At 38.0% G+C, this 25003-nt stretch overlaps 1 protein-coding gene across 2 annotated transcripts in view; it reads right to left on the bottom strand.

Annotated features, from left to right (window-relative positions):
* b3glcta (beta 3-glucosyltransferase a) overlaps positions 1 to 25003 on the bottom strand; it is an 80173-nt gene that overhangs the window by 39613 nt on the left and 15557 nt on the right. For both annotated transcript variants that reach the window (XM_085184604.1, XM_085184605.1), the window contains exon 3: positions 10288 to 10327. In XM_085184604.1, the coding sequence (XP_085040730.1) occupies positions 10288 to 10327 (40 nt within the window). The remainder of the gene's footprint in view (positions 1 to 10287; positions 10328 to 25003) is intronic.

Below are 25003 nucleotides of genomic sequence, written 5' to 3'. Positions count from 1 at the left end.
TTGTGGAGCTCCATAAGTGTGGCTTAACTTTGAATACAATTTGGTGCCATTTACAATTAAGAAATACAGATAGTTTCTCTCTTTACTCTTAAAGTTAACAAATATGTTTTTTATATTTATCAATCTAAAAAAAATAAACATTTAGTCTGATTTGATGTTACATTTAAAAAAGTGTTTGTGTTTTTATCTGAAGAGTATGTAAATATCTGGTTTCAACTGTATATTTGATGATGTTGGTGTTTGGTTTGATTGTCAGCACAAAGAGGAAGAGAGAGGATCAGAGAGGGAACAAGAGCAGGTGAGACAGACCTGTTAGTTAAATGGTTGTTTACCAAAAGTATCACCGTATCATAGGTACTCATGTATCTCGTACCTAGTGTTTCTTTTTAGGTTTGTTATTTTTCAAATTCTATATTTATTAGGTTTTGCAGGCTTGTTTGTACAACAAAGCTAAATAATTATATAAACTTTTCTCAATCTAAATAGTCTACTTTGGTAGAATTAAAAAAATAAGTGTAGTGCAGGTCTATGATTATTTTTAGTGCTACTATCATCTAGTTCTGATTCTGGTTCTGTCTTGGTTAAGTCCTAAGTAGTCCTGATTTTGGACTGTTGTAGTCCTGTTTTAATTCTGGATCAATTCTGGGTCTGGTTGAATTGGGTTTAGTCCTCGTGTCTTGATATGGCCTCGACTTTGTTCTGCCTTGCTGCTTAATATTAGTTTAAGGTGTCCTGCATATGTGGTATATATTTTCCCTATATAAAATCATTCTTTTTTGAACAAAACTCAAAACAGAGCCTATTAATCTTTCAGTCATTTCAACCCCCTCCCCAATCCCACATGCATACTATCCTTTAGGGCTAAGCCCTGGGTGCCCGGGTGTATCAAATGTCTGCCTCCGCCTCTGATGCTGATCAACACCTTTAGATTCTACCTTTGTCGTCGACCCAGCTAGCTGCCGTTCCTCTTCATGTGAAATCTATTTACAGGCTAGTAATAGTGACACAGCTCAGTGAAGAATGACATTGGCTACACAAAAAAGTCCATATAAACCCTGTGGCTCTCACGACCACTACAATCAAACTGAGACCAAAGGACCAGAGGCAGGGAATAAAAAAAAAAAACTAAAAAAAACTGTCATTTTATCCACCTCTGTACAATTACAGCTGACAACTCCTAAATCCTGTAAGCTGTCCATCACATCAAATAGAGTCTGCAGCACCTGGCTGGAATGACTGTTACAACTGAAAATCTTCTCAAGGATTTAAAGCTCAGGGGTAGGTGAAGTAAGAAGGAGAAACTGGAGAGGTGTAAGAATTATGGCCGGTACCTTAGAAACTTTGGACGTGCAGGGTTCTTGTGTACACGTTTACTTATTATGAGCTCAAACAAACAACACAGTCTGTGCCAGATAATTCTAACATGCTTTATCTGTGTCCATTAGTTACTTATTTAAACAGAATACAGTCATAGAGAATACACTGCGTCTCGAATTCTAAATACCAGCAGGAATTCTCCAACAATGCTTTCCCAGATTTGTGAGAAAGTGTATTTTTTTTAGTCTTTCAAAACAAATAAGTAGCAGTCACCGCTGACAAGTCTACAGTCTTCCCTTCGGAACAGTTGTGCGAGGAAAAAAGGGGAATGGCGAGTGCTGACATTGGCAGGATTAGATGGATTGCCTCCACCTCAATTACACTACTTGAACCTATTCCCATACTGAGTTTGGATATTAGCATCAGGGTCAGGGACAGACACTATGTCAGAGTACAGTATCTGTGTCAAATCTTTTTAATTAAGTGTCGGTGGGTGTGTCGCTGCTTTGCTCAGCTCATAACAAAGATCCCATTCATCCTGGAGCCCTAGTAATGGGGGAGATTACTTGCTAAATCTCAGCATGTCCATCTCCCAACAGATCTAACCTCCACTGAGCTGAGCTTACATAGTGAATACCCCTACACCACCTCTAAATGTCCTTCTGCTGAGTTCGCTAAATGAATGTGCGCGTACGTGCGTGCGCATATGGTTTCACATAAAGCAGTGCATTTTAAAGCCCCAAGTGAGGTACCAGTCTCTTGATACTGCACAGTACAGCAATAATACCAGCTGCAGGAGACTAACAGCAAAATCAGATAAGCAGTTTGCCAATCCCTCATTGTGTAGATAACACGTAGCCTACGTCAAAGCAAAGGAGAATGAGGGGTAAAAAAAGAAACTAATTAAAACAGAATTCACTGCTCTCGAGTCCACACTAATGGGTTTCGATTAATCATCAAACAATGGAGAGAAAAGGGGAAGAGGCAAAATCCTGTTATAGTACCCCTCTTCCTTCATCTCTTTTTTTCCCCTCTGTCCTTTCAGGTAAAAATCACCTTTGTATACTCTCTCAATACAATCGATACATCTACCTTTACGTAATTATAGGACCGAGATTTAAAACAATGCCTTCAGCGCTAGCCCTTTTCACTGTGGAGGCACGATTATACAGGGATGCCTCTAGGCTTAGATCTATATAGATTTACCTTGAGAAAAAGTTACGCGTTTTGTAAATGCACTGTGTGTGGTTTGTGTTTGGAGGTTTGTGGCTAGGTTGAGGTTGCTGGTGTGATCGCTCACATGTACGATTTCTAATTGATTGCTATATTGTTGCTGGGCAATTGTGCCAAGAGAGTGTAAGTGCTGGAGATGGTTGTTAGTTGTTGTGCTATCTGACAAATGGGAGGTATTTTTAGGCCCTATTACAGCGGGAATGTCTGATTGTTTCAAGGACAAAAAAAAAAAAAAAAAGAAGCTTGGCATGATTTTCTTACTCCTTCACAGCGTCCTGCAAAGTTAAAAAGCATCCTCTTTCCTTTCCTTCACCTGTAATGCAGTTTTGCACTATATAAATTAAGTACCAAGCCTGCTTTTTTGTTTAACAGTTTCTAGTGTATTTAGATAGGATGTCAGATGTTTTCTTGGGTGTTTTTGATCATGGTCATAGCTTTCAGAGTAACTACGCAAGTTTGACAAGTTGCATTTAATGGTTGTTTGGATGTGCTGCTTTCACAGCTGTCACAGAAAAAGTGCTATTAACCTTAGCAGTAGTAACTGTATTAATAGCAGAATTTCCAGAGGTGAAAGTATGCAATCAATTCATCTATTTAATAACAGGCCCAAGATGTGACGTTGCACCCTGGTGCGAAACACACAACAGAGTGCTTTTTTCTGCAATTAAATTAAATTATCAAAGGATCCCTCTTGGCAGAAAATAATATGCCTTGAATGAAAGAGATTGAAGGTTCCTGAGGAGATGAAGCCAATACCCTAGTCCCCTCAGTGCAGATGATTTTATTTTGCCAGGTCGATGGAACTAGAAAGCAGTATTCGTTTATCTCCCCTCGTTCAGCATTCCACAGAGGCAACTCCATAGAAAAAAAGAAAAAAAGGACTGTATCAGCCTTGAAATATATTGGATGAAATGAAACACTGGAGAATTCTGCCTCCTTCTCTCTCTCTCTGATCTGATGCTTTTCTCAATTCATGAAACCACTCTTTAAAGGCCATCACCATCTGATCTGTGGAAAACTCCACAGGGAGGCTTCGAGTCTCGTGTGTACTCACAGCTTCAGCATCTCTGCGCATAAGAGGGTATGATCAGGCTGATTAAAGAATCAAGGCTGAAGTGTTTGTATTTCTAGGTATGCACACGGAAATGAGGGCATAGAGAGAGAGATACACGGCTGTATATAGATTGTGTTCTTCTAGTGGCCTGGCTGTGCTGTGTTGTCGCCTCACTGACACAAATCAATAGTGACACTTCCTTAGAGCAGGATTGCAGATGTTGCCAAGTGGCAGCGGAGCTGAGAGCCCACTGACCTCTAGGCTCTCCTGCAGCTCTGTCATTTCCATCAGTGTCACAGAGCAGGTGTGTGTAGTCAGTGGAACTGTCACAGAAACATTTCATCTCAGCCCTGAGTATTTCCATCTCCGCAGTCAAATAAACACACGTACGATGCAAGGGGCAGCGGACATATACAAATATGCTTATATGTTTGGGAGAAGATGGAAATCAGATCCATAGTGCAATTTCAATGACAAAAGTCGGCTAAGATCTAGAGGGATGGGCTTCTGTGGAGGGGGCCATTAGGCTGTTGTGGGAACAATACCACTGCCATGACAGATTCAGAGCCCTTCATTGCCAGCACATAGTGAGAGATGACAGAGGATGTCAATAGCTCATTTCCATACTCAGCAGGCCAAACCCCCCACCCAGCAGCTGATTGTGCTGCTGTAAAACCTGCTACACTCCAGTGACTCACATCATTGGACTCCCTGAGACAAGATGGCCCAGAATCATCTATCTCCCAAAAAAATCCCCTCCATCTTTCCCTTCCTCGTGTCCAAAACGCAAGAGACAAAATTCAATCGAGCAAACTGTGTTTCAGTTTTCTGTCCAAACTAACCATGACCACAATACCAACCAGGTCCAGGATTTATTATTCAAAATGAATACACCCTCTTTTTTTTATTCCGTTGAGTTTTAGGAATAAAAATTATTTACCTTCTTGAAAGGTGATCAGTGTGGCAAAGGCCCCTGCTGTAAGTAAAAATGATTTTCTATCACCCGTCTTCCTCTATTAATACATACTTTTAATTACCCTGCACAAGATCAATAGAGAGCATGGTGTATTTAACTTTTAGCTTACTGCTGAAAAGGTCAGTATCATAAATATCTCTCAATAAAACACAGGGAGGAAAATGCCAAAGTGGGGAACAACAGAAAGGGAGCGGAATGAGGAAGAAAGCCAGCAGACAAAGATAGGGAGTCACTTGCATTGAAAAACAACAACAACAACAAAATACTGGCAATGAAAGACTGCAAGGAAACAAGCAATCTTTTATAAACATTCTCTTCAAGTAGTAACACAGAAACACACAGAAATTACAAGATGTAAAAGGACAGGCCAAAAAAAGCTGCATCCAAACTGTGATAATCACACTCATTAGAGGTTCTCTGGAGTTCCTGACTCCATGGACAACTCTGCTAAAGACTAATGAGTGCTGAACGCAATCCTTAAACCTCACTTAGAATCAATAATTCAGGAAGCTCAGGCAATTAACGCTTAACAGATTCCAGGTTTTGCTTATGAATCCCATTCGTTACCCATTAAAGTATTGAATGAGTCGAGAATGGATTCGATATCACTTTAAAACATTTTTTTTTCTAATTTCTGTAAAGCTGAATTTTTGGGAATATGTTTGCTTTCATATCTTATTTGGCAATATATGCCACGACTGATTGCATTTCTCAGGATGGTTGCCTGCTTTTTAAATTGCTTTTTAAATTAAATGAAATTAAGCCATCAGCTATGTTCAGGTGTTTTCCACTAATCACATGGCTAGAGATTTAATCCCTGGCTTCTCCACAAGTGTCCTTGGGCAAAATACTAAACAGGATGCTCCCGGTGGCTGGTGAGCACCTTGCATGACAACTGCACCTCCATTGTAAGTATGTGGAAAAAGTGAACGAGACACAAAGCAGCAAAGCAAAGGAGTTTGAGAACTTCTAAGAAGAAAAGACCTATAAGTGCAAGCCATTTACCACTTGAATAAAGGAAAGACACAGACACAATAGAGCATTGTCACAAGCAAGCAGCAAAGCACTGTTTGTAGGGAGAGAAAAAAAAGGAAAATAAGAAATACTAGTCAGAAAAAGGAGTTCAGTCAACATCTTGTGAACATTGAAATGCATTCTATCTTCTCGCGTGTCCTCTTGGCCTGGAGAGGCTGGCTCTGAGCCACTGAATAAACATAATATAGCTGCATACGGGACAGTAACACAGCTCTCCTAGGATTAACGACTGCTATAGTGATAATTGGATTTAAATTCTGGCATTTGGGTTTTGTTCTGAAAAAGGAGATGTAGAATAGAATTAGTATATAACCTCGACTATATAACAGTATACATTTAGATCCAGATTTAAAACACAGCTTTGGGCAATACACCTTGGATCTGCCCAATGCTGGTACATTCCCTGAAAAACAATTTAAGGTTATTTATTTATTATATCAACTTTAAACATCTGGTATGTACAATTTCTAGTACATCAATTTAACATTTTAATAAACATTTTGAAAATAAAAGAAATATACTAGAAAAAAAAAACCACACACAGATACTGCTGATGACCCAAATAAACAGCAAAGGTACCATTAGACTATATTAATGTAATTAATGATGTCTGTATTAAGGTTTCCATTCTATTCTTATAATATGCTGCTAATTAATGTGTCCCTAATAGAAGGGAAAAACCCCCACAAAAGTTCAAATGAAAGGTTTTATGACTTCTTATGAAGTCAGTTATGCTTTTCTTACTTCTTACTCTCAGTATCCTTTAGAAACGAGCTACAATAATAAATTTTGAAATCATGCCCCGGCAGCCAGCTGCGATACCTCTAATTAACCTCACACATATCCACTGATGGTTTTAAAATTAGCCTAATAGTAAAGTAAGTAATGGATTACTATGGTTTAAGTGGTGACCTGGATAGATTTTAGTCAAAACTGCCTCATTTAGCCATGTATGTAAGTTATAAACACTGCGTTGGATCTACCTAATAAAAATAATTGGAATTGGCAGAAAAGTTATTCTTGTTTAGATGTTTTACCTCCTGATACAGTATTTCTAAATGGCACAAACAATGCACGTGAACTTCTTATGAAGTTGTTTTAATAGGAGATAGTTTTCTGTTTTTCTTATATGTATTGCTATTCATAACTCGGACTTCTCTGCTGTGCCAGTATGCATATAAAACACACGTTTTATCCATTTGATCTTTTTCCTCTTTGGACTAGCAGTGTGATAGTGAAATGAAATGACTGAACTGATTAAGCTAGACAGATAAAGGCCTTACAAGCTTTGGATTGTTTAATTGGTTTTGTCATGCTGAACAATAATTATTATTATTTTTTTACTTCAATACAAACTGATCAAGAGAAAAAAATAAGATGAGAGACACAAACCTATTGTAATGTAATACAATAGTCTCATTTCGAAATTTGCTCACTTTTATCGACAAGTTGAAGACACGTCCTCCTGCCGGATAGATTTATGATGGTACTTTGGAGCTTCAATGAAAGCCCAAACAAAACCTTGGAATTTAATGTGCAGAACACATTTAACCGAGTAAAAATACAAAAAAAAATCAGATTCCATTCGGTGATAGTGCAGTGGGAGAGACTTGCAGCCCTGGAAACTGATGGGGAACATGCACATCTAAGCATCTATCTGTATTTGAACACAGTTCTATACCCAGTGCATTTAGGTAGGTCACACGCTCAACAATTTAGTAATCTGTTGTTAAGATGTAGCATGCTGCATTTTTAAAGCACTACTTATTGCACAATATGGCCGGTGGGCTCACACTGGTTGTTTTTTTGTTCCATCTATGAATATCTGTAGCATGTACATACTGCACATAATGCATTTACTTTATTTAAAGTCTACACCCTGTACTCCCTCTGAAGAAAGATTGCTAAATTAATGACTTCTAATACCCATCAAATGTTACTGGGGCTTTTAAAATAAACAATCCAGTCAGACCTCCTGAAGTTTGCTGTATTGTTAAAACAAAAGGGAGTCTGGCTCTCCTTGATTCATCTTTTACATTCCTGCCCACAAACAACATTCTCTGCAGGCGAGCGTAGCTTTTCTGGTGTGACAAAGGGAATTACTATGGCAGTGCCAGATAGTGTAGCTCCATTTTTCAGATCGCTGTCTGTTTGTATTTCCTTTCTGTGCCGAGGTGCCAAATGAGAGCATTACGAAGTTGCTTTTGTGTGCTTTTGCGTCTGTGGTGACCCAGTTGAATGAACAGGCAGAGGTCCAGAAAGCGGGCTCCAAACTCCTCTGCAGTCTCCTGAAAATCACTCTCAGATGGTGATTGTGCGAGTCCCCTGAAGCGTGAAAAGCATGCATGAGATCTTTTTATTTGCTCTACTTATGAAATTCCTGGTTGCTGTCAAGTCGTTGAAGAAAGATGGGACTTTATTTATGAAGTCTGCGAAACTCTCAAGATTAAATTTTCAAGGTACGCATAAGCAAAACCCATTTTACTATTTTGATTTTGCAGTACTTGCCATTTAAATTTCACACTGTCCAATATTACTCAGTTCAGGTTTTATTGTTCATGATTTTATCAAGCAATAATGTCAATTCAGTTCTTTCACCATACAGTGCTCTTTAAAATTGAACTATATTAAGCAATAGTTCATCCCTTTGGATGTCATCTGGAATTACGGGTTAGTTCTACTGAGTTAGTCTGATCTGAATGATCAAATATAGTAACATCAAAATACTGTAAATCAAATTGAATGCAAGAACTCCACTATCAAAGACAGCAATACCTGTATTTATAATCAAGTACATACAAATATGAATACTTTTAGGAATGTATGGATGTTTATCATACTCCATTTGCCTATAAAATGAAATGTAGGTCAATTAATTGTTTACAATCTCTATTTTTTATTAGTAAAGGGAAAAAATTGTGCTTAGACTAAATATGATAACTATTTAGTCTTGTTCCATTACATGGTGCTGTACTATTGCTACCCAGTAGTTAAAAAAGCCAGTGTTCTCATTGCTATGATATCATACCATGCAAAAAAATGGTAGAGACACAAATAACTTTTACTGTGGTAAAGCACACAGTAAACCAGTGTAACAACCTTTTTATTATCTTTTTATTATAATTATAGTGTACATTATTGCAGAGAATGTTCATCAGAGCACAACCTTCAGTGTCTGGGGCTGTTTGGAGTCAAATGTGAAGCCGCCAGGATGAGATACTGGATTGCTGCCTTTGGATTAGGGAAGGGTTGTTTCCCTAAAGAAGCTTACTGTTCAAAAGTAATGGTATATGGCAGCGTGACCTGGAGAGATATCTTGCTGTGGCTTCAGCAGCAATGCAGGTATTGTACAGGTTAGCAGAAAGGATAAGCTTTTAATCTTTTAGTTGATCTACACTCACCAATTAGCATGTAGCAACTATATCGACATAATAGGATCATGCAACAGTTGCAACAGATTTCTTGGCTTCACATCCATGATGTGAGCCTTCCGTTTCACCACATCCCAAAGTTGCTCTGTTATACTGGGATCTGGTGACTGTGGAGGCCATTTGAGTACACTGTAATGTTCAAGAAACTAGTTTGAGATGATCTGAGTTTTGTGACACGGTACCGTAACCTTCTGGAAACAGCCATCAGAAGATGGACACACTGTGCTCATACAGAACTGAGCATGGTCAGTAAAAATAGGCTCAATTGTTTAATCGATGTCTGGTTTATGCTTGGTTTGATATTCAGCAAGTTTTTTCACCATGTCTGCATGCCTAAATATAGACCAATAGGTCACCTCAAGACTGACTGATTAGATATTTGTTCTATTGAGCAGTTGAAAAGATATACCTAACAAAGTGCCCAGTGAGTGTATGTTCCAGTCCTAACCTTCTCTCATGAGCTCTAGGTAGTTTCTGAAAGAGTAAGATCAAGCAGACAAAATTTGTGATAGCTGTGCTAAAGCTTAGAGATAGGGTGAGGAGCTTGTACATGCAGATGGAGCTCAGAGTAAATCTGTTGCAAGACCCAGACTTCACTGTATTTTATACATCTCACCCCACCCCAATGTTCTTAGGAAGTAGGATGTCTGAAACTCCCTGTATAGCCTCTACACCCAGGATCCAGCCACAAATAAGTGATAGAAAACAAATGGAACAATGGGGTGTAATGAATGGATGAAAAAACAAAACCCCATCAGGCTAAAAGTAATTAAGTTATACTTCCTAAGTTGTGGCTATAAGATTGAAACTATATTTGTTGACATATTGTCAACTAGTAAAATGACCGTTGGGGTCCAAAATAAGTTCCAGTCAGATCTAGAACTAAATCATTTGTATTTTTTAATTAAGCATTTGAAATTACTGTAAAGTGGTACACATAGTATATGTTGACTAATTTTCTTTGTGTCCTTAGCTGTATCTACAGCAGATAAGGACATACTGTTTACGCATATGCTCCCTTGTCTGAGCACTGCAAGTACAGGATAATGTGATTCAGGTTTTCAGTTTCCCTCCTAAACACTAATTTGTTATTTTCCAGTTTCCTTCTGCTTTTAAGTGTTTTATTAGCAAACCACACACACACACACACAGAATATTAAAAATTATACACGTTCCACTAACACACAAGTTTTTTTTTTCACTTTCTATTTTTTACTACTGATTATGAATAAAAGACTTACCCAGCTGATTGTTGTGAATGACGTGCAAATCATCCTGGCTCTGAAAAGACAGAGAGACTTTTTAATAATTCAAATTGCAGTCTTCAAATAATGACCCACATACATTCACTTCTTTGTTTTAACATATCATGTAAAAAGTGTCAAAATATGAATTGTGTGAAAATCTTTTTTTTTTTTTTTTTTTGCAAAATACTCCATTTCCTCTCGCTAATCACTAATTAAGACTTAGTGATACTAAATATGGAATCCCCTACAGGATATTTGGAAATATAATGGGCGACACCCCGCGTCATTAGCCCATCCTAATTGTGTGGGTTTTGTGCCTGCAGCATTAAGCTCTGTGCATGAGGCTCAATTAAGGCATTCTGCACTGTTCCACCTCCAGAGCTGTCAGCACTGGCTGCAGACCATGGAAGGATGAGTAAATCAATCACAAGCCAGGGAAACTTTGAAGAGCTGTCTTTCACCTCTATCTTTCAGAGTAAAATTTTTCAGTCTTGGGGAAGATTGCATGAATGTCTGAGTTGTGCCTGTTTCCAGAACTCTAGACCGAGAGCTGCAGAGTATTAATAGATAATGACAAACCAAACCCTTTTTTGATTTATGACTTCCTCTAGACTAACAATCATTTCACTGGCAAGCTGTTGCAGCCTTCAGATAGCTTAACTAAGTCATAAATTCACTGTCGGTGGGTGTGGTACAGCGGTTACAGGGAATCACAGTAGTTTGGTGGCATTTGCAAGAAGCAGGCTACATATAAATGTGCTGAGAGAACACATTTACAAACTAACAATTTCTAGATTAGAGAACAGCCCATTAATTTACCCACTTTCCTCCTGAACACCTTCCTATAACTGTTGTGAGTACACATCATTTATTTTTGTGGTGTGCACGTTTCCTGCACGTCCCCTCTGTTAATTGATCAAATCTCGAAATTGAGCATTTGACATGAGATGTAGTAAACTGGGAAAAAAAAGAAGCTGGCATCCATAACGCCATTAACACAGCAGTGATTTGTGCATGTGTGATGCTCTCTGTCTTTTCCTATTTTTTCAGGTGATCAGAGTTAGAGGCAATATATGCACAGGCAGACAAGATCATATCAGGGTGATTTGATTCAGTGGGTACATCAGCTTAATTGGACTCAGTAGCATTAGTCATGCCCACAAGGCTTCTGTCTCATCTTATCAGACATTACTCGTTTGAAATCATTTCGTTAGCCAAAGAGAGAAGGCACCTAAGGAAAAAAAAGCATCTCATAAGCCAGGAGAATCTGACTTGTTATCAGATAATTAGTCTTATAAAATATCTTCAACTTGAAAATATAGCAGGTTATTATGGAAGAGAAACTACTCAAAAAGTGGAGGTATGAATTAAAGGGGTGTAGAAATTGCTATATATATGGTGGTTGTGACAGAGGCGTGCCACATGCTTTTCACTCTGTCTCTCCCAGCACAACTTCACTCTGGGCCGCAGAAGAAACAGTAAATCACTGCACTGTGACTACAAGGAAAAAATAACTCAAGACACCCATTATTACAAATTACCTGCTCTGTCAAACATTGCCAATTATATTGATTGTATGTGTACAAATGTTTGTGTGTATATAATGTGTACATGAAAATGGTTTTTACACAAGCCTTAACAAGGCCTAAGGCTTTGTGACACACTTTAACGAGAAATTTCAAAATAGACCCAGTACCCCTACACCAATCTAAATCATTTTGTAATGTTGTGTCTTTTTTCCGTTTTAAATCAGTGGTTTGGTTATGAACTCTTGTAATACAATCTGTGTTGAGTCAGAAAAAAAAGGAGCCTCCTCATTTATTTCATGTAGACCACTGCTTTGGCACAGCGGGGCTCCTGACGCAGCTGCCTCTGGCCACAAATATTAAAAAAAAAAAAAAATCCACTGGGTCATCTGACAGCAAAAGCTGAACATTTCCAACACATCATCATCATCCAGCGAGGGACTGTTTTGACTGTTCAATCACATGCAAGAGCACGTTCTTGGCATATTCCTTTTCTCAGTTACCAATCTCTTGTAGTGACGGGGTAGAAATTGTTGCTGGTACAGCTTCCTAGAATCATGTGCTATTGCACTGTGAAACAGCTGCACAGCATTTTACCCTCTGTTTAGCCTTCAAACTCAGCTCCATTACTCAACCCGGAAATTTCAACTCACATTTCATCTTCTCACCTGCACATGCTGTAAACTCTTTGTGCTTATTTATACAATGTTATTTTCAGCTCTAACACCTGCTTAAGCTACCTGATGTACTTTCTCGATGCATTTTCTTTTATTCACTTACTTCAGCAAGACATTGCTTTAAACACAATAAGTTTTACATAGAGTATCTATTAACCTCCAGTGAACGGTGGATTTTCAAAAAAGTAAAAAACACAACAAAGTTATGTCAAATAATCTTCATTTAGCATAGAAAACCCCAAAACACTGAGCAGAATGAGAAAACAACATGCCAGACGTTAAAATCTAAATCTTTTTCTGTTTGTTGTTTTTCTTATACTACTTATAGGTGCATTGCCATCGCATTGCGTTTTATATGTTATCAATTGACGCATTAAAAAATAAATAAATAGTTGACAGAATGAAAATGAAACCTCAGTGAAGCTTCAGCTCCACTGAGAAAAACAAAAACAAAACAAAAAACCTACCAATAAAAACAGGCATCAAAACATCAAATCTATGTAGGACAGAGAAGGGGAACTCTTAACTGAAACTATGAAAAGCATAAAATGTCAGATTTCTATCATGTTTTGAATATGAGGTCTGACTTTCTGTTTTTAATTACTTCATTTTGTTTAGCTCTCTTCTACTGCAAAGGTTTAATGCCACCTCACTGATGAAATAGAAGATGGAAAGCAGTCAGTACAATGTGCCGTGAGTTTCATTTTCTTTTGAAGGTTGTTTTTTTTTTTCAAGCTTGTGCAGATGGATCAAATTCTGGGTTGTTGATGTTTAACTGGACTTTTTCTTTCAAAGAGGTCATATTATGCTTTTCTTGAGTGTATTTTACATATTATTTCTGCATGTATAGAATGGTACAAGGTTAGAAGTCTATAACAAAGAGGATTATTTTCTCCCACAGAAAATGAATTTAATTTTAATCCATTGCTGATGGCATCATAACATATGAGATATATTGCAATATATTACAATATTTAAATGTGTGGCTATAAATTAGAAGTCATAGTCATGAGATTAAAATGATATGATGGTTTTATAAAGTGTTACAGGTGCATAAATATTAAAAATAGCCCATTTTGGTAGGTGGTTGCCAGGCAACATGATTGTGTCATTATATTTAATGCATAATTCAGTTTTTTTCAATACAAATGAGTTGTTACTGTTGTGAAATTAAAATGATCCAATGCTTTAATAAAATGTAAAACATTAGTCATTTTAGCCTGTTGGTAGGTGGTTTGACATCATAATATCTGATATAGATAAGAACCTTCAGGGACCTAACATGTACCTGTGTGCCAAGTGTGGTCGCGGAAGTCTGGATTGTGTAACAAGAGTTGTGTGGACAAAACATACAGACAAAGATTTGGTGTATTACAGTGAGATGCCTGCTTACTAGTTAGAACAGAGGATGAGCAGAGCAAGCACAATTTTCTTCAAAACAAATTCCTGATTTATGCGGCGCAAAGAATCAATGATTAAAATTATGTTTCAACACTGTTACCCGCGTTTTTACTGTCTTCTCTCAAACTGACCAAAGGCTGCTGCCTGAACCAGGCATAGTTCAGTGCTGGATTTTTGCAGCAGTTCCCTCGTCTGCAAAAATCAGAAAAGAAGGCATTACATAATGGCTGGCTGACCAATCAAAGCAGACTAGGTTTGATACGGAGGCTTTAGAGAGAAAGAACATAAAACAAAGCGTCTCAGACAAACGGTGAAGTGAAGTGCTGCATGCACGGTAAGAATAAAAAAAGGTTTTTCAAATAGGAAGTGATGTCAACCAATTCCAGAAAACCTCCAGAATAAATTTATGAACCTACAAAAGAGCATATTGCGGCCTCTTTACAAGCTTGATCTATTACCTGCATGTAAACAACATGGAAATAAAATCTGCTTCAACAACAAATTTATATGGTGAAGAAATGAGTCATTGGATTTTACCTAAAATTCCTTTTAAAGCCATCTCTTTGGTTTCACTTCATAAAATCCCTGGGTGACACAAGGGCTACAAATCTTTCTATGGAAAATGATCTCATATTCCACGCAAGAGTGAACTCACATCAGGTCTCATATCATTTTTACTATTACTGAGAGATTAATTAGTCTCAGCTCACAGAATCCGGCTCTTCTTAGCCTTCTATACTTTTGCACGCAGGTAAGGCTCTTCTTAATCCCATCTGACAGCAGGCTGTCAGCCATTTGCAGCAGGAATCAGACACCCATTGGTGTTAAAAAGAAATTGCTGAGAGTCTATACTGTCCATCTGAAGGGGTTAGTTTCACCATCCCTTGAGCGCTTTTGATCTAAGACACCACAACACTGATGCAGACAGACAGAAAGATTGTGCCTCATGTAGTGTAACCTTAGAACAAAGGCAGCACCGCAGTAAAGGTACTCAGAGGTGTACATGTGTAAACTGAAGAACGATCCTCAGCCTACCTAATGCGATTGTTACGTAATCAAGGACACCGCAATGACAACCTTTTGATCCCTGCCTTTTATTTGGATGCTCTTCACATACACACAAAGACGAGTTCCTGGCCCTGTTACAGCTCTCAGTCCCCGAGGACACAGACGCTTCACTGACATGAGTGACCCGTCAGGTCACATTAGATTTCTGTTTACTGATGGCAAGCATGTTTCAAGGTTGCAGGATTTTCTGGATTTTGACATGTGGAAAATGTGTGATGTTCAGAGAAGCTGATGTCTAGAAGGACTCTGAGCACCTTAAGAATGTGAAAGGTTGGAGATTATATTGGTCTATATTTGTGTTAAAGCTGGGTTCTTGTGTTTTTGTGTAATTTTACACAAAATTATAAAAAAACGTTCAGAGTATTACAACTAAAGTAGTATAAAAGTGAAATATTGTGTTTAGGCTTTGGCCAATCTGACAACTTGTATACTAGATACAGTGATGCAATGGGCAAAGCAGAACACATTCACCAAAAATCTGCATGCAAAGTCTTAGTATGCATATGCCTGTGCTTTGTGTAGCTGGAATGGTTTAGAACAGCGAGTAGGAACTAGCTCCAGGAGGAGGGCTGTCTATTTTAAAATTGCAGGTTTAACTATAAATTAAGATGATTCCAAATTGTCACCTTCATTTTATGGATGCTTTTAGAGCTATTGAGTGGTTTAAGAATCAAAACGTCTTTCATATCCCTCCCCAATTTTAGGGTGTCCAGAGAACTGACAGATTAAAATTTTATTCGTTGCCAATTTTTCACACAAGCAAAACTGCTAATGTGTAATGACTTAATGAGTTAAAACGTCTTCTGTCTCAACATTAGCAAGCTATTCTTTTCAGGTTTTCTTCCTAGCCCTTTTCAGCATTTTGTTGACAGCAGTTGAAAAGTATCATATCAAGTCATAGACATTGCTGTTATTGATGCCAAAAATTCGCAAGCACATGCATGTTATGATGTTCCATAGAAGCATTTCAAAAAAGAAGCAAAGACAAATGTCTTGGTCAATACCTCCCATGAAAGTGATACTGATCAATCATTCACTTAATATTTATTACTATTAAAATAAAAGTCAAATTTCAACAGACAGCAAGGTGACATCCTTAAGTGTCTGGCACTAATAAATAAGAATGACAAAACCTAGAATACATGAATTTATTTGCACAAATATAAAAACATAAACGATGCATATTTTCACATTTCAGATGTTGCTTGACATTTATTTATTCTGGGTTTTCTTTCATATGATGGCTCATATGGTTAATCAACAAATAGTTTGAGCTCAAGAAAGACAAAACACAACAATGAATTCATGCAACAAATATTGCCTACATAGCCAAAGCCAAATAAAGCTGTCTCCTCTGAGCCACGGAGCTCTGTCGTCGTCCAAAAAATATTAAACATGTCAGTGAGTCACCAATGATCCACTTGCACTGGCTTACATGTTCTTTGCTTATGATAAACACGCTGTGGTTTATCTTGAGTTAGTCCCACATGCACCATCCTTCTGCTATACATTCTAAATATGCACCACATGAAAATGAAAGTAGATCTTAACACAGGTGCTTCTTATTCCTGTTTGAGCAACATTTGCAGCTAAAGTGCCCAGCTCTTCAATGAAATGATTCAACTTTTATGAAAAATTTTACTATAATTACTTGTGATGTGTTTTCCTTAATTTTTAACGTGTTTGTACTTAGTGGGAACCACTGGGTTTGGATCACAGAAGAAGTAGCAGAAGTAGTCAAAGTACAAAGAGACTGAAATGAAAGCGCCTACACAGCAATTTGTTATTTATTGCAAACATTAAGTAATATGAATGTTATAAACTAAATTATAGTTGGAGGACATATCTCACAAACAGGCCTTCTGCTTTCACAAGACTTTTTGCTGTTTTTTTTTTTACTTTCCCCCCACAATGCCACTATTGTCAGGTTGATGAGTGCTTTCTTTCATGCACCATTTGTATTGGTCTGTTGCAATACAGTGGAGGAAATAATTATTTGATCGCCTGCTGAATTAGCAAATTTGCTCACTCACAAAGAAATGAACAGTCTCTAATTTTATGGTTGTTTCATTTTAATGGAGAGAGAGAAAACATCAACACATTGCAAAAAAACTCACAACTGGATGAATTTCACAACTGGATGTGTTGCACTTGCCCAGTACCACACTGGAATTCACTCAGCTCCTGAGAGGAACCCATTTTTCACAAATGTTTGCAGTCTGCATGCCTATGTGCTTGATTTTATACACTTGTGGCCATGGAAGTGATTGGAACACCTAATTTCAATGATTTGGATGGGTGAGTGAATATGATTGATTGATTATAATCTGTATGCCATAAGGGAGCCAGAACTTCAATGACATTCAAACCATGACTCAAGTCAATTCATCTTTTATATAATGTATTTTATGGATACATGGATAGATGGATGGATAAATGAACTGATGGATGATATTTTTTCTGGATTTTTGATTCATATTCTGACTCTCTGAAACTACCATAAAAATTAGAGACTGTTTATTTCTTTGGAAATGAGCAAACTTAGAAATTTAGCAGGGGATCAAACAATGATTGTCCCAACTGTACATATGGTTTAGTAATTATAACACTGTATAGACCAAAGACTATAAATCTAAGCAATGGTCAAAGGAGCTTGCAAAGAAAAGCGTCTGGACTTCTTTAAGTTACTTGAAGACGTTTCACCTCTCATCCGAGAGGCTTCTTCAGTTCTAAGGTCAAATGGTGGAGAGTCCCAGATATAACCCTAGTGGGAGTGTCCCCCCACAGAGGGACAAAAGGACCCCCTGATGATCCTCTAATCGCCTGAGCCAAGGTGTGGAACTGGGTGTGGGTCCCAATCAGTCAGAGTTTCGGGTGATTTCCAGTACCTCCTGTTTGACTCCCATCACCCTCTGGAACACAAACTTGGAGTAATTAGGACCCTACACCACCGGGCAGAACATGTTCCCTCTAAGCCTGAAGGGAAAAAGAAGGAACACACACATGTAAAGGAAGCACTCAAAACGTGCGGCTATCCTAAATGGGCGTTTTTAAAGTCAGCAAAGAGGCACAGAAAAGAAGATCAGACACCAGCGAGGGAGGATAAGAAGGACAGGCGCAACAACATTGTCATCCCCTATGTAGCCGGTGTATCAGAGAAACTCAGGAGGGTTTTTTCCAAGCATGACATCCCGGTGTACTTCAGACCCAGCAACACACTCAGACAAAAACTGGTTCACCCGAAAGACAAAACGCCAAAACACAGACTTAACAATGTGGTGTATGCCGTACAGTGCAGCGAGGAATGCCCAGACCTCTACATTGGAGAGACCAAACAGCCACTTCACAAGCGCATGGCACAACACAGAAGAGCCACCTCCACAGGACAAGATTCAGCTGTCCATCTGCATCTTAAGGATAAAGGACACTCTTTCGAGGATGCCAATGTTCACATTTTGGACAGAGAGGACAGATGGTTTGAAAGAGGAGTGAAAGAAGCCATCTATGTCCACTGTGAGCGACCATCTTTGAACAGAGGCGGTGGTTTACGACACCAACTCTCTGCCATCTATAATCCAGTTTTGAGATCCCTTCCCAGACGCCTTAAGGCCCACTCACACCCTGGGCCATCTGACCTCAGGAATTCGCATGATAAGGTGGGGCCAGGTTTCACAATGAAATCACCCGAAACTCTGACTGATTGGGACCCACACCCAGTTCCACACCTTGGCTCAGGCGATTAGAGGATCATCAGGGGGTCCTTTTGTCCCTCTGTGGGGGGACACTCCCACTAGGGTTATATCTGGGACTCTCCACCATTTGACCTTAGAACTGAAGAAGCCTCTCGGATGAGAGGTGAAACGTCTTCAAGTAACTTAAAGAAGTCCAGACGCTTTTCTTTGCAAGCTCCTTTGACTACGATGACCTGGATGACTGAGAACCTTCACAGACAATCTAAGCAATGTTTGAGCCATTTTGAGTAAAAATATTTACATCAAACCAAAAACATATCTAAGCCTTACAATGAATCTTCTGACGCATTTTCATTACATTAATAGCATATTTTTGTTGCATTTGCTAAATTACAGAGCTAAAAAGTATATATGTGTTTTTAAAACTTTCAGCATTATTTTAATATCAAAAAAAGGGGAATAAAACTTGAGCAAAAAAAAAAAAAAGTTGTTATTTCAATTCTTCTAATGTGACAACATTTGCAATAATATAATGACAGAAAGATCTTCTCTCTGCTTCTGCATCAAATAGAAGTCGAAGAAGTCAAATCCAGGACTACCATGAGAGATTCACTTGATGTAGATTTGTTCTGAAAGCCCTGGTACTTAAGAAGACACAGGCGAAGTGTATAGGGAGATTTAATGCAGGCTATTGTTAGCTAATACTGAGGGTATATCACTGCATGCATCCTTAATCATTTTTACAATTCAGCTAACCAAAATAAATGTAAGTAAGTAATTATATGCATCCAATCAAGTAACTCTAAAATGTAATTAACTGGCATAAAGTTATAGCTGTATCCCTAGCAACAAGCATCATGGATTCGATTAAGAACAAGAGGCTCAGCTTTATTAACAATCCAAAGTAAAAGTAAGAATGAAAGAATGATGCCACTGAATATAAATTTCACATTTGCAAGGTAATGAATTTAGGATGTTAAATTACAAAGGGATTAATATTTAACTCCTGAATGCCGGGTTTAATTTTTTTTCTTTTTTTCTTTTCTTTTCTAGAGACACCGGTCGAGTCTGAAAAGGGGTCTTTCTTGTCAAAAACACAGCACTGATTTACTGAGCTAATAGTTGAAGTGCATTGTTGATTAATCTTTCCATAGGTGACCTGCTGTGTTGGTTTTTGCCCCTGCCTCCTTGCCAGAACTGATATTGAATTTATCAGGATAAGTCTTTTTTTTTTCTTCCATGTTGCAGAGTTTAAGGTGCATTTTTTCCCCCAAACATACACCGTATTTAATTCCTAAACTTTTCCGGAGATTTGGCTCGTCTTATTTGGCAATAATACCGATCTATTGTGTTATTATTCATTTTTTCTTCTATTTCTCAGGCAGTGAAATAGTTCAACGAAGGCACTTTTGCTTAGTTTGAAGACTGTTCTCTGAGGGATTTAGCTTTGCTTTTCTAAGTACTGGAGAACTGTTGCCAACAAAGGCGACCAGACAGCACAAAATTGTTGACAGTGGTCCAAATCTGGTTGCCTGGGGCAATGGGCAGCCGTTACTGTCAAGCCCTGCTGTGTAGGTTATTCAGGGTCACACTATGCTCCGTGGCCTCTTCATAACATGCCTGATAGATGTTTTTGACAAAATTTTACCTATCAATATTTAGAAAATGAGATCAGTCACACAGTACTACACATTTTTCTTTATTATTTTAACCAACACCTATGTATCTAATAGGTAGACCTACTGTATACCAGTAGGCCTCCATACATTAAGTTGTTTCTCAGCCAGTGCATTTTATACATGCTATTTATACCAAGACAAAAATGGTTAGACAGACTATAGTTAAACATATTTTTCCTTCCATTATCTGCGATGGCTGCTACACATAATCCCCTCGTGTCTGTGTTTACATTCATCCAATGAGCTGATACACTTCTGCAACGTTTCTCTCTGTAACATCCATTCATTACCAACAGTAAGAGTTGTGGCAGCTGGTCAGGCCGGGTGGGAAAGGTGGTGGGCGGCACAGCTTTGTGAAACGGGAATATGGAACAGCCATATGAGACTGTGGATGTTTGTATCACTGATTAGGTCTTAGTTTTGGAACCATTACAATCCTAATGATTGCGGCCTATATCTCGGCATAAATTAATCAGAATATTGTTAGTCCTCTGATGACATAGATGGAGGCCTTGTTTCTGCACAGCTAATTAAAACACCCCATTTTAAACCATGTCTGGATAAAGCAAAAATGACACCATTTGATCAAAGGCAGATGGTCACAGTAACAACCAGACAGCAGCCAGCTACACAATGGAGGCACAGACTTCAGACAACAACCCACATTAACTTTCATACAAAACTCTCCTTCTTATCTTACTTACAAACAAGAATACTACTTATCTCAGCCCCAGCTTGTTCCTCTCATGGCATACTTGCCATTTGTAGAAAAAAAAACCCAGAGGACCATTTAAAAACACTTTCCACTGTTATTAAGAGTAACTAGATGAAGATATGTGGGCTTCTATTTAACAGCAGTGTTGTAATTTCTTTTAATCATACTTACTGATTAATTAGCTTTAGAAGAAACTGGCATGGCTACTGATTGATGGAACATTAAAGCTATTTTTGGCTGCTTCCCTATAGGGCTGGGCTATATCATACCGTTCATGGTAATACTGGTGTAATTTTGGACAACGATAGGAAAATGAAATATCGCGATAGAATATGGGTAAAACGTGCATGTGCAGTGCCTATGTTTACATACACACATGGCGGCGACGGAGAATGAGAAGAGCGAAAGTGGATCGTTGAATGAAATGGATGAACCAGAATTGGTTTGTAAAAATGCTGCAACTTCAGTGATGTGGAACTGGTTTAGCTTTCGTCCATCAGATATACAACAAAGCACTATTTTTGGTAGAGCATGCTAGCGGGCCGTCGTTATTACCGTGTTGTTTGGAAAATACGGCACACTGAAAATCAATCCTTTGATTTTTCTGAAAATCGACAGTGCCCCTTATAATCCCGTGTGCCTTATGTATGAATTCTGGTTGTGTTTACTGACCTCTAAACGATTTTATGTCGTACATGGTGCTCGAAAATCTGTAAAATGTTTTAGTATGACTTTGCTAAGCTACGAACCCGCACCGCTTGATGGATTGTCGGCGCATTATGGCTATATTAGGCAGGCGCCTCGCGGAGTGATACATACTGTGCTTCAACATAATATTACCGTATTGTGTGTGTATAACCTCTCTTTAAGTTTTGTGGATATTATACATGGTTATGCTGAGGATATGTCGGCCAATTTCCACTGGAAATGCCTTTTGGTTAAACTGTCAGCAAGGAATTTGCACTGTTACATTTTTATATAACTTTAATGCACATAAAAAAACAGCTGCTTGTTTAAGTTAAAATACATTGATGGGGTTTTTTGCACTAATAAAGTTGTGGAGTTGTAAAGCATTTTGTCTAGTGTCAATTATATCACCAGTTATATCGTTATCGCAAATTTTCAAATGTATATTGTGATAAATATTTTTGGTCATATCGCCCTGCTCTACTTCCCTATTCACAAATGTTCACCACAGCAAGTATCTTTGAATGTTTGATTTGGCAGATTTTTTTTTTTATGCCAGATACCCTCTCTGGTACAACCTCAAAGGGTTTTGAGCTGGCAGTATTTGCTTATTTGGCAAACATGTAAACCACTACAATATGGAGCCATTGCTGAAGGATATAAACACAAAAAAAGTCACTGATTTGTTTAGGGTTTCATTATCTGTAAACTAACAAAACAGTATCCGTACACAACAGTGACAGCTTGCTCCTGTAAATAAAATAAAATGACTTTTTACCCGGGATATTAAATAATTTTTCTCCTCAAAATCTGACCCCAAACAAATATTCTGGGTAGAAACACTTCCAGTCAAACGGAAAATAAAGTGTCCGCAGGAAAACTACGAACACCCTTACTATTTCCATAGAAATTAAGAGGGTAAGTAGCAACCAGGTGCTGCTAATAAGATACATTTTATCAACTGATCATCTGCAACCATGACCACCACTGTAAATCCGGAGGTTTTAGAATTCTGCAGCATTCAGGTGTATGTCAAGACAATCTTTTTTAGTGGACATCCCACTAAAAATCCCCCCTTAAGGTCAGACCGAGTAAGAGAATTGCAAAAAGCCCAAGAGCTACAACTCATGCTAAATGTGAACGTTTCTGCAACTACAATTAGAAAAAGGAGAAAGCCTAAAAAGCCTAAAAAGAACAGGGTAGAATAACTTAAAAAAAGAAAAAGATCTGAACAAACCTCAAGACTTTTGGAACAATGTCCTTTGGACAAGCTACACTAAACAGAAGATGTTTGGCTATAATAATCAGCATCATGACTGGCAAAAACCAAACACAACATATCAGTACAAATGGCTCATACCAATTGTAAAGCACAGTGGTGAAGTGGTGGTGACTTGGGACTTCTTTGTAGCCACCATCACTGAGTTCACCATAAAGTTTTTGTATATCAAAGCACTCTTCAGTCAAATGTGAGGCCATCCATCTAACAGATAAGATTGACTGAAAATGAATCATGCAACAGGACAGTGATCCAAAGCACAGCAGCAAATCCACACCAGAATTGCCGAAAAAGAAAAGAATCAAGGTACTACAATGGCCCAGCTGAAGTCCATACCTCTGATTACAATGCAGGACTTTAGGAGACCTGTGCATATATAAATGTATGCAAACTTCAATGAACGGAAACAATGTTATAAAGATGAATGGATATGAGAAATGGAAAACAGTCATACAGAAAACAATTACTTCCAGTTAATGCTGCTAAAGGTGGTTGTATAAGCTACTGAATCTTGGGGTGTACTAGGTTCTTCACAGACCCACACAGAGTCCTTTGAAAACTGTCATTTTCCTTTCCTTTTCACATGACTGTAATTGTGAATGCACTTTAATTAGCTTAGGAAAATCAGAAACGGCTTGTTTGTTGTATTTTGTCTCTTCTACCTGTGCTTGGTACCTGCTATCAATTAAACATAGACAATGACAAGCCAGTCAAAACAGATTACGTTTTTTTTATACATGTGATTGATAACATGACTGATCATCAATTTGTTGAAGTGATGGTATTTTCTTTCAATATAGGTACATTTTTAGGTTAATGTTCCTCACGGTTTCATTCAGACATTACCTCAATTATGATAGAGAGGATATTGTTGTTATTCAAGATTAGATAGTACATCAAGTTATTTTTCGTTACTGCAGACAGCAGTCTGCTGTTCAGACCTGTGACAGACTGAAAAGTGATGTTTTTTTCACAAAGTTTGATCCAGTGCTACTGTGACTTTTATAAGGACTTAAGACCTGAAGCCAACACATTTAGATGCTATCTGATTAATGGACTTAAGTGCATATCTGAAACAGGCTTTAGGTATAAGCTCATTTTGCATCCTTTTTTAATGATAAAAACTTTATTAATAATAACTTCTAAAAAAGTTACAGTATTTTTGACCGTGAAAAGCAATGATGTACATAATGTGATTCCGACAAAGACTAACTGGGCTACTAAGAATTAAGATTAAATGCTTTTGGCTAATCTATAGCTGCATGTGTGTACACAGGTTTTCTCCAAACATGAGATTTCCAGATATAATAGATAATGTTGGAGCTTAATGCAAATTAGTGTGTAATATCTGGGAACTGCTGGTACTTGGGGTTTTTTTCAGGTGCTGTGGGATCTTTGAATAAATATTGACAGCATTCACAAAGGTTTGTTATCTCAGAAAAAATAATCTTTTTTCCTGAGCTGAGGTCACTGCAGACGAGTTGAAGCAATGATTCAGACATCAGACGTCTCTTCTTGAGTTTGATTTCTGCAAAGCAACTACCCAAGGTGAAGAGAATAGGAATAATAAGAAAAACTCTTTTTGCTTCTAGTGACAGCCGTTTAGGCTCTACAGATTAATTCTGGCAGAAAAACAACAACCTGCAAACAATGGGGAAGATGTTATTGACTAATCATTATGTCAACCACTGAAATGTACTCAAAACTTGAAACCTACAAAAGACAAAAAGCACTCTTCTCTGCCGGTCACAGTTGAAAATAAGTGGTTGTTATATTTGTTATCTGGATTACTTCACAAAGAAACTATATTATTTTGGAGTAACTGGAATGCTTGTCCCAACCTTCAGAGAACACCATGTCCCATCCTGCACAGTGTACATTCAGACTCAAGAAAATGTTTATATTATATAACTTTGTGAAACTATACCACTTAGTCTCAAAAACACATGAAATAACTCATTGACTCACAAAGATGCACTTTCGTTT

Source organism: Neolamprologus multifasciatus, chromosome 14, assembly GCF_963576455.1.
Source record: "Neolamprologus multifasciatus chromosome 14, fNeoMul1.2, whole genome shotgun sequence".
NCBI lineage: Eukaryota > Metazoa > Chordata > Actinopteri > Cichliformes > Cichlidae > Neolamprologus > Neolamprologus multifasciatus.
The sequence above is the reverse complement of the archived record's forward strand: the minus strand, read 5'-3'. Positions and strand labels throughout refer to the sequence as shown.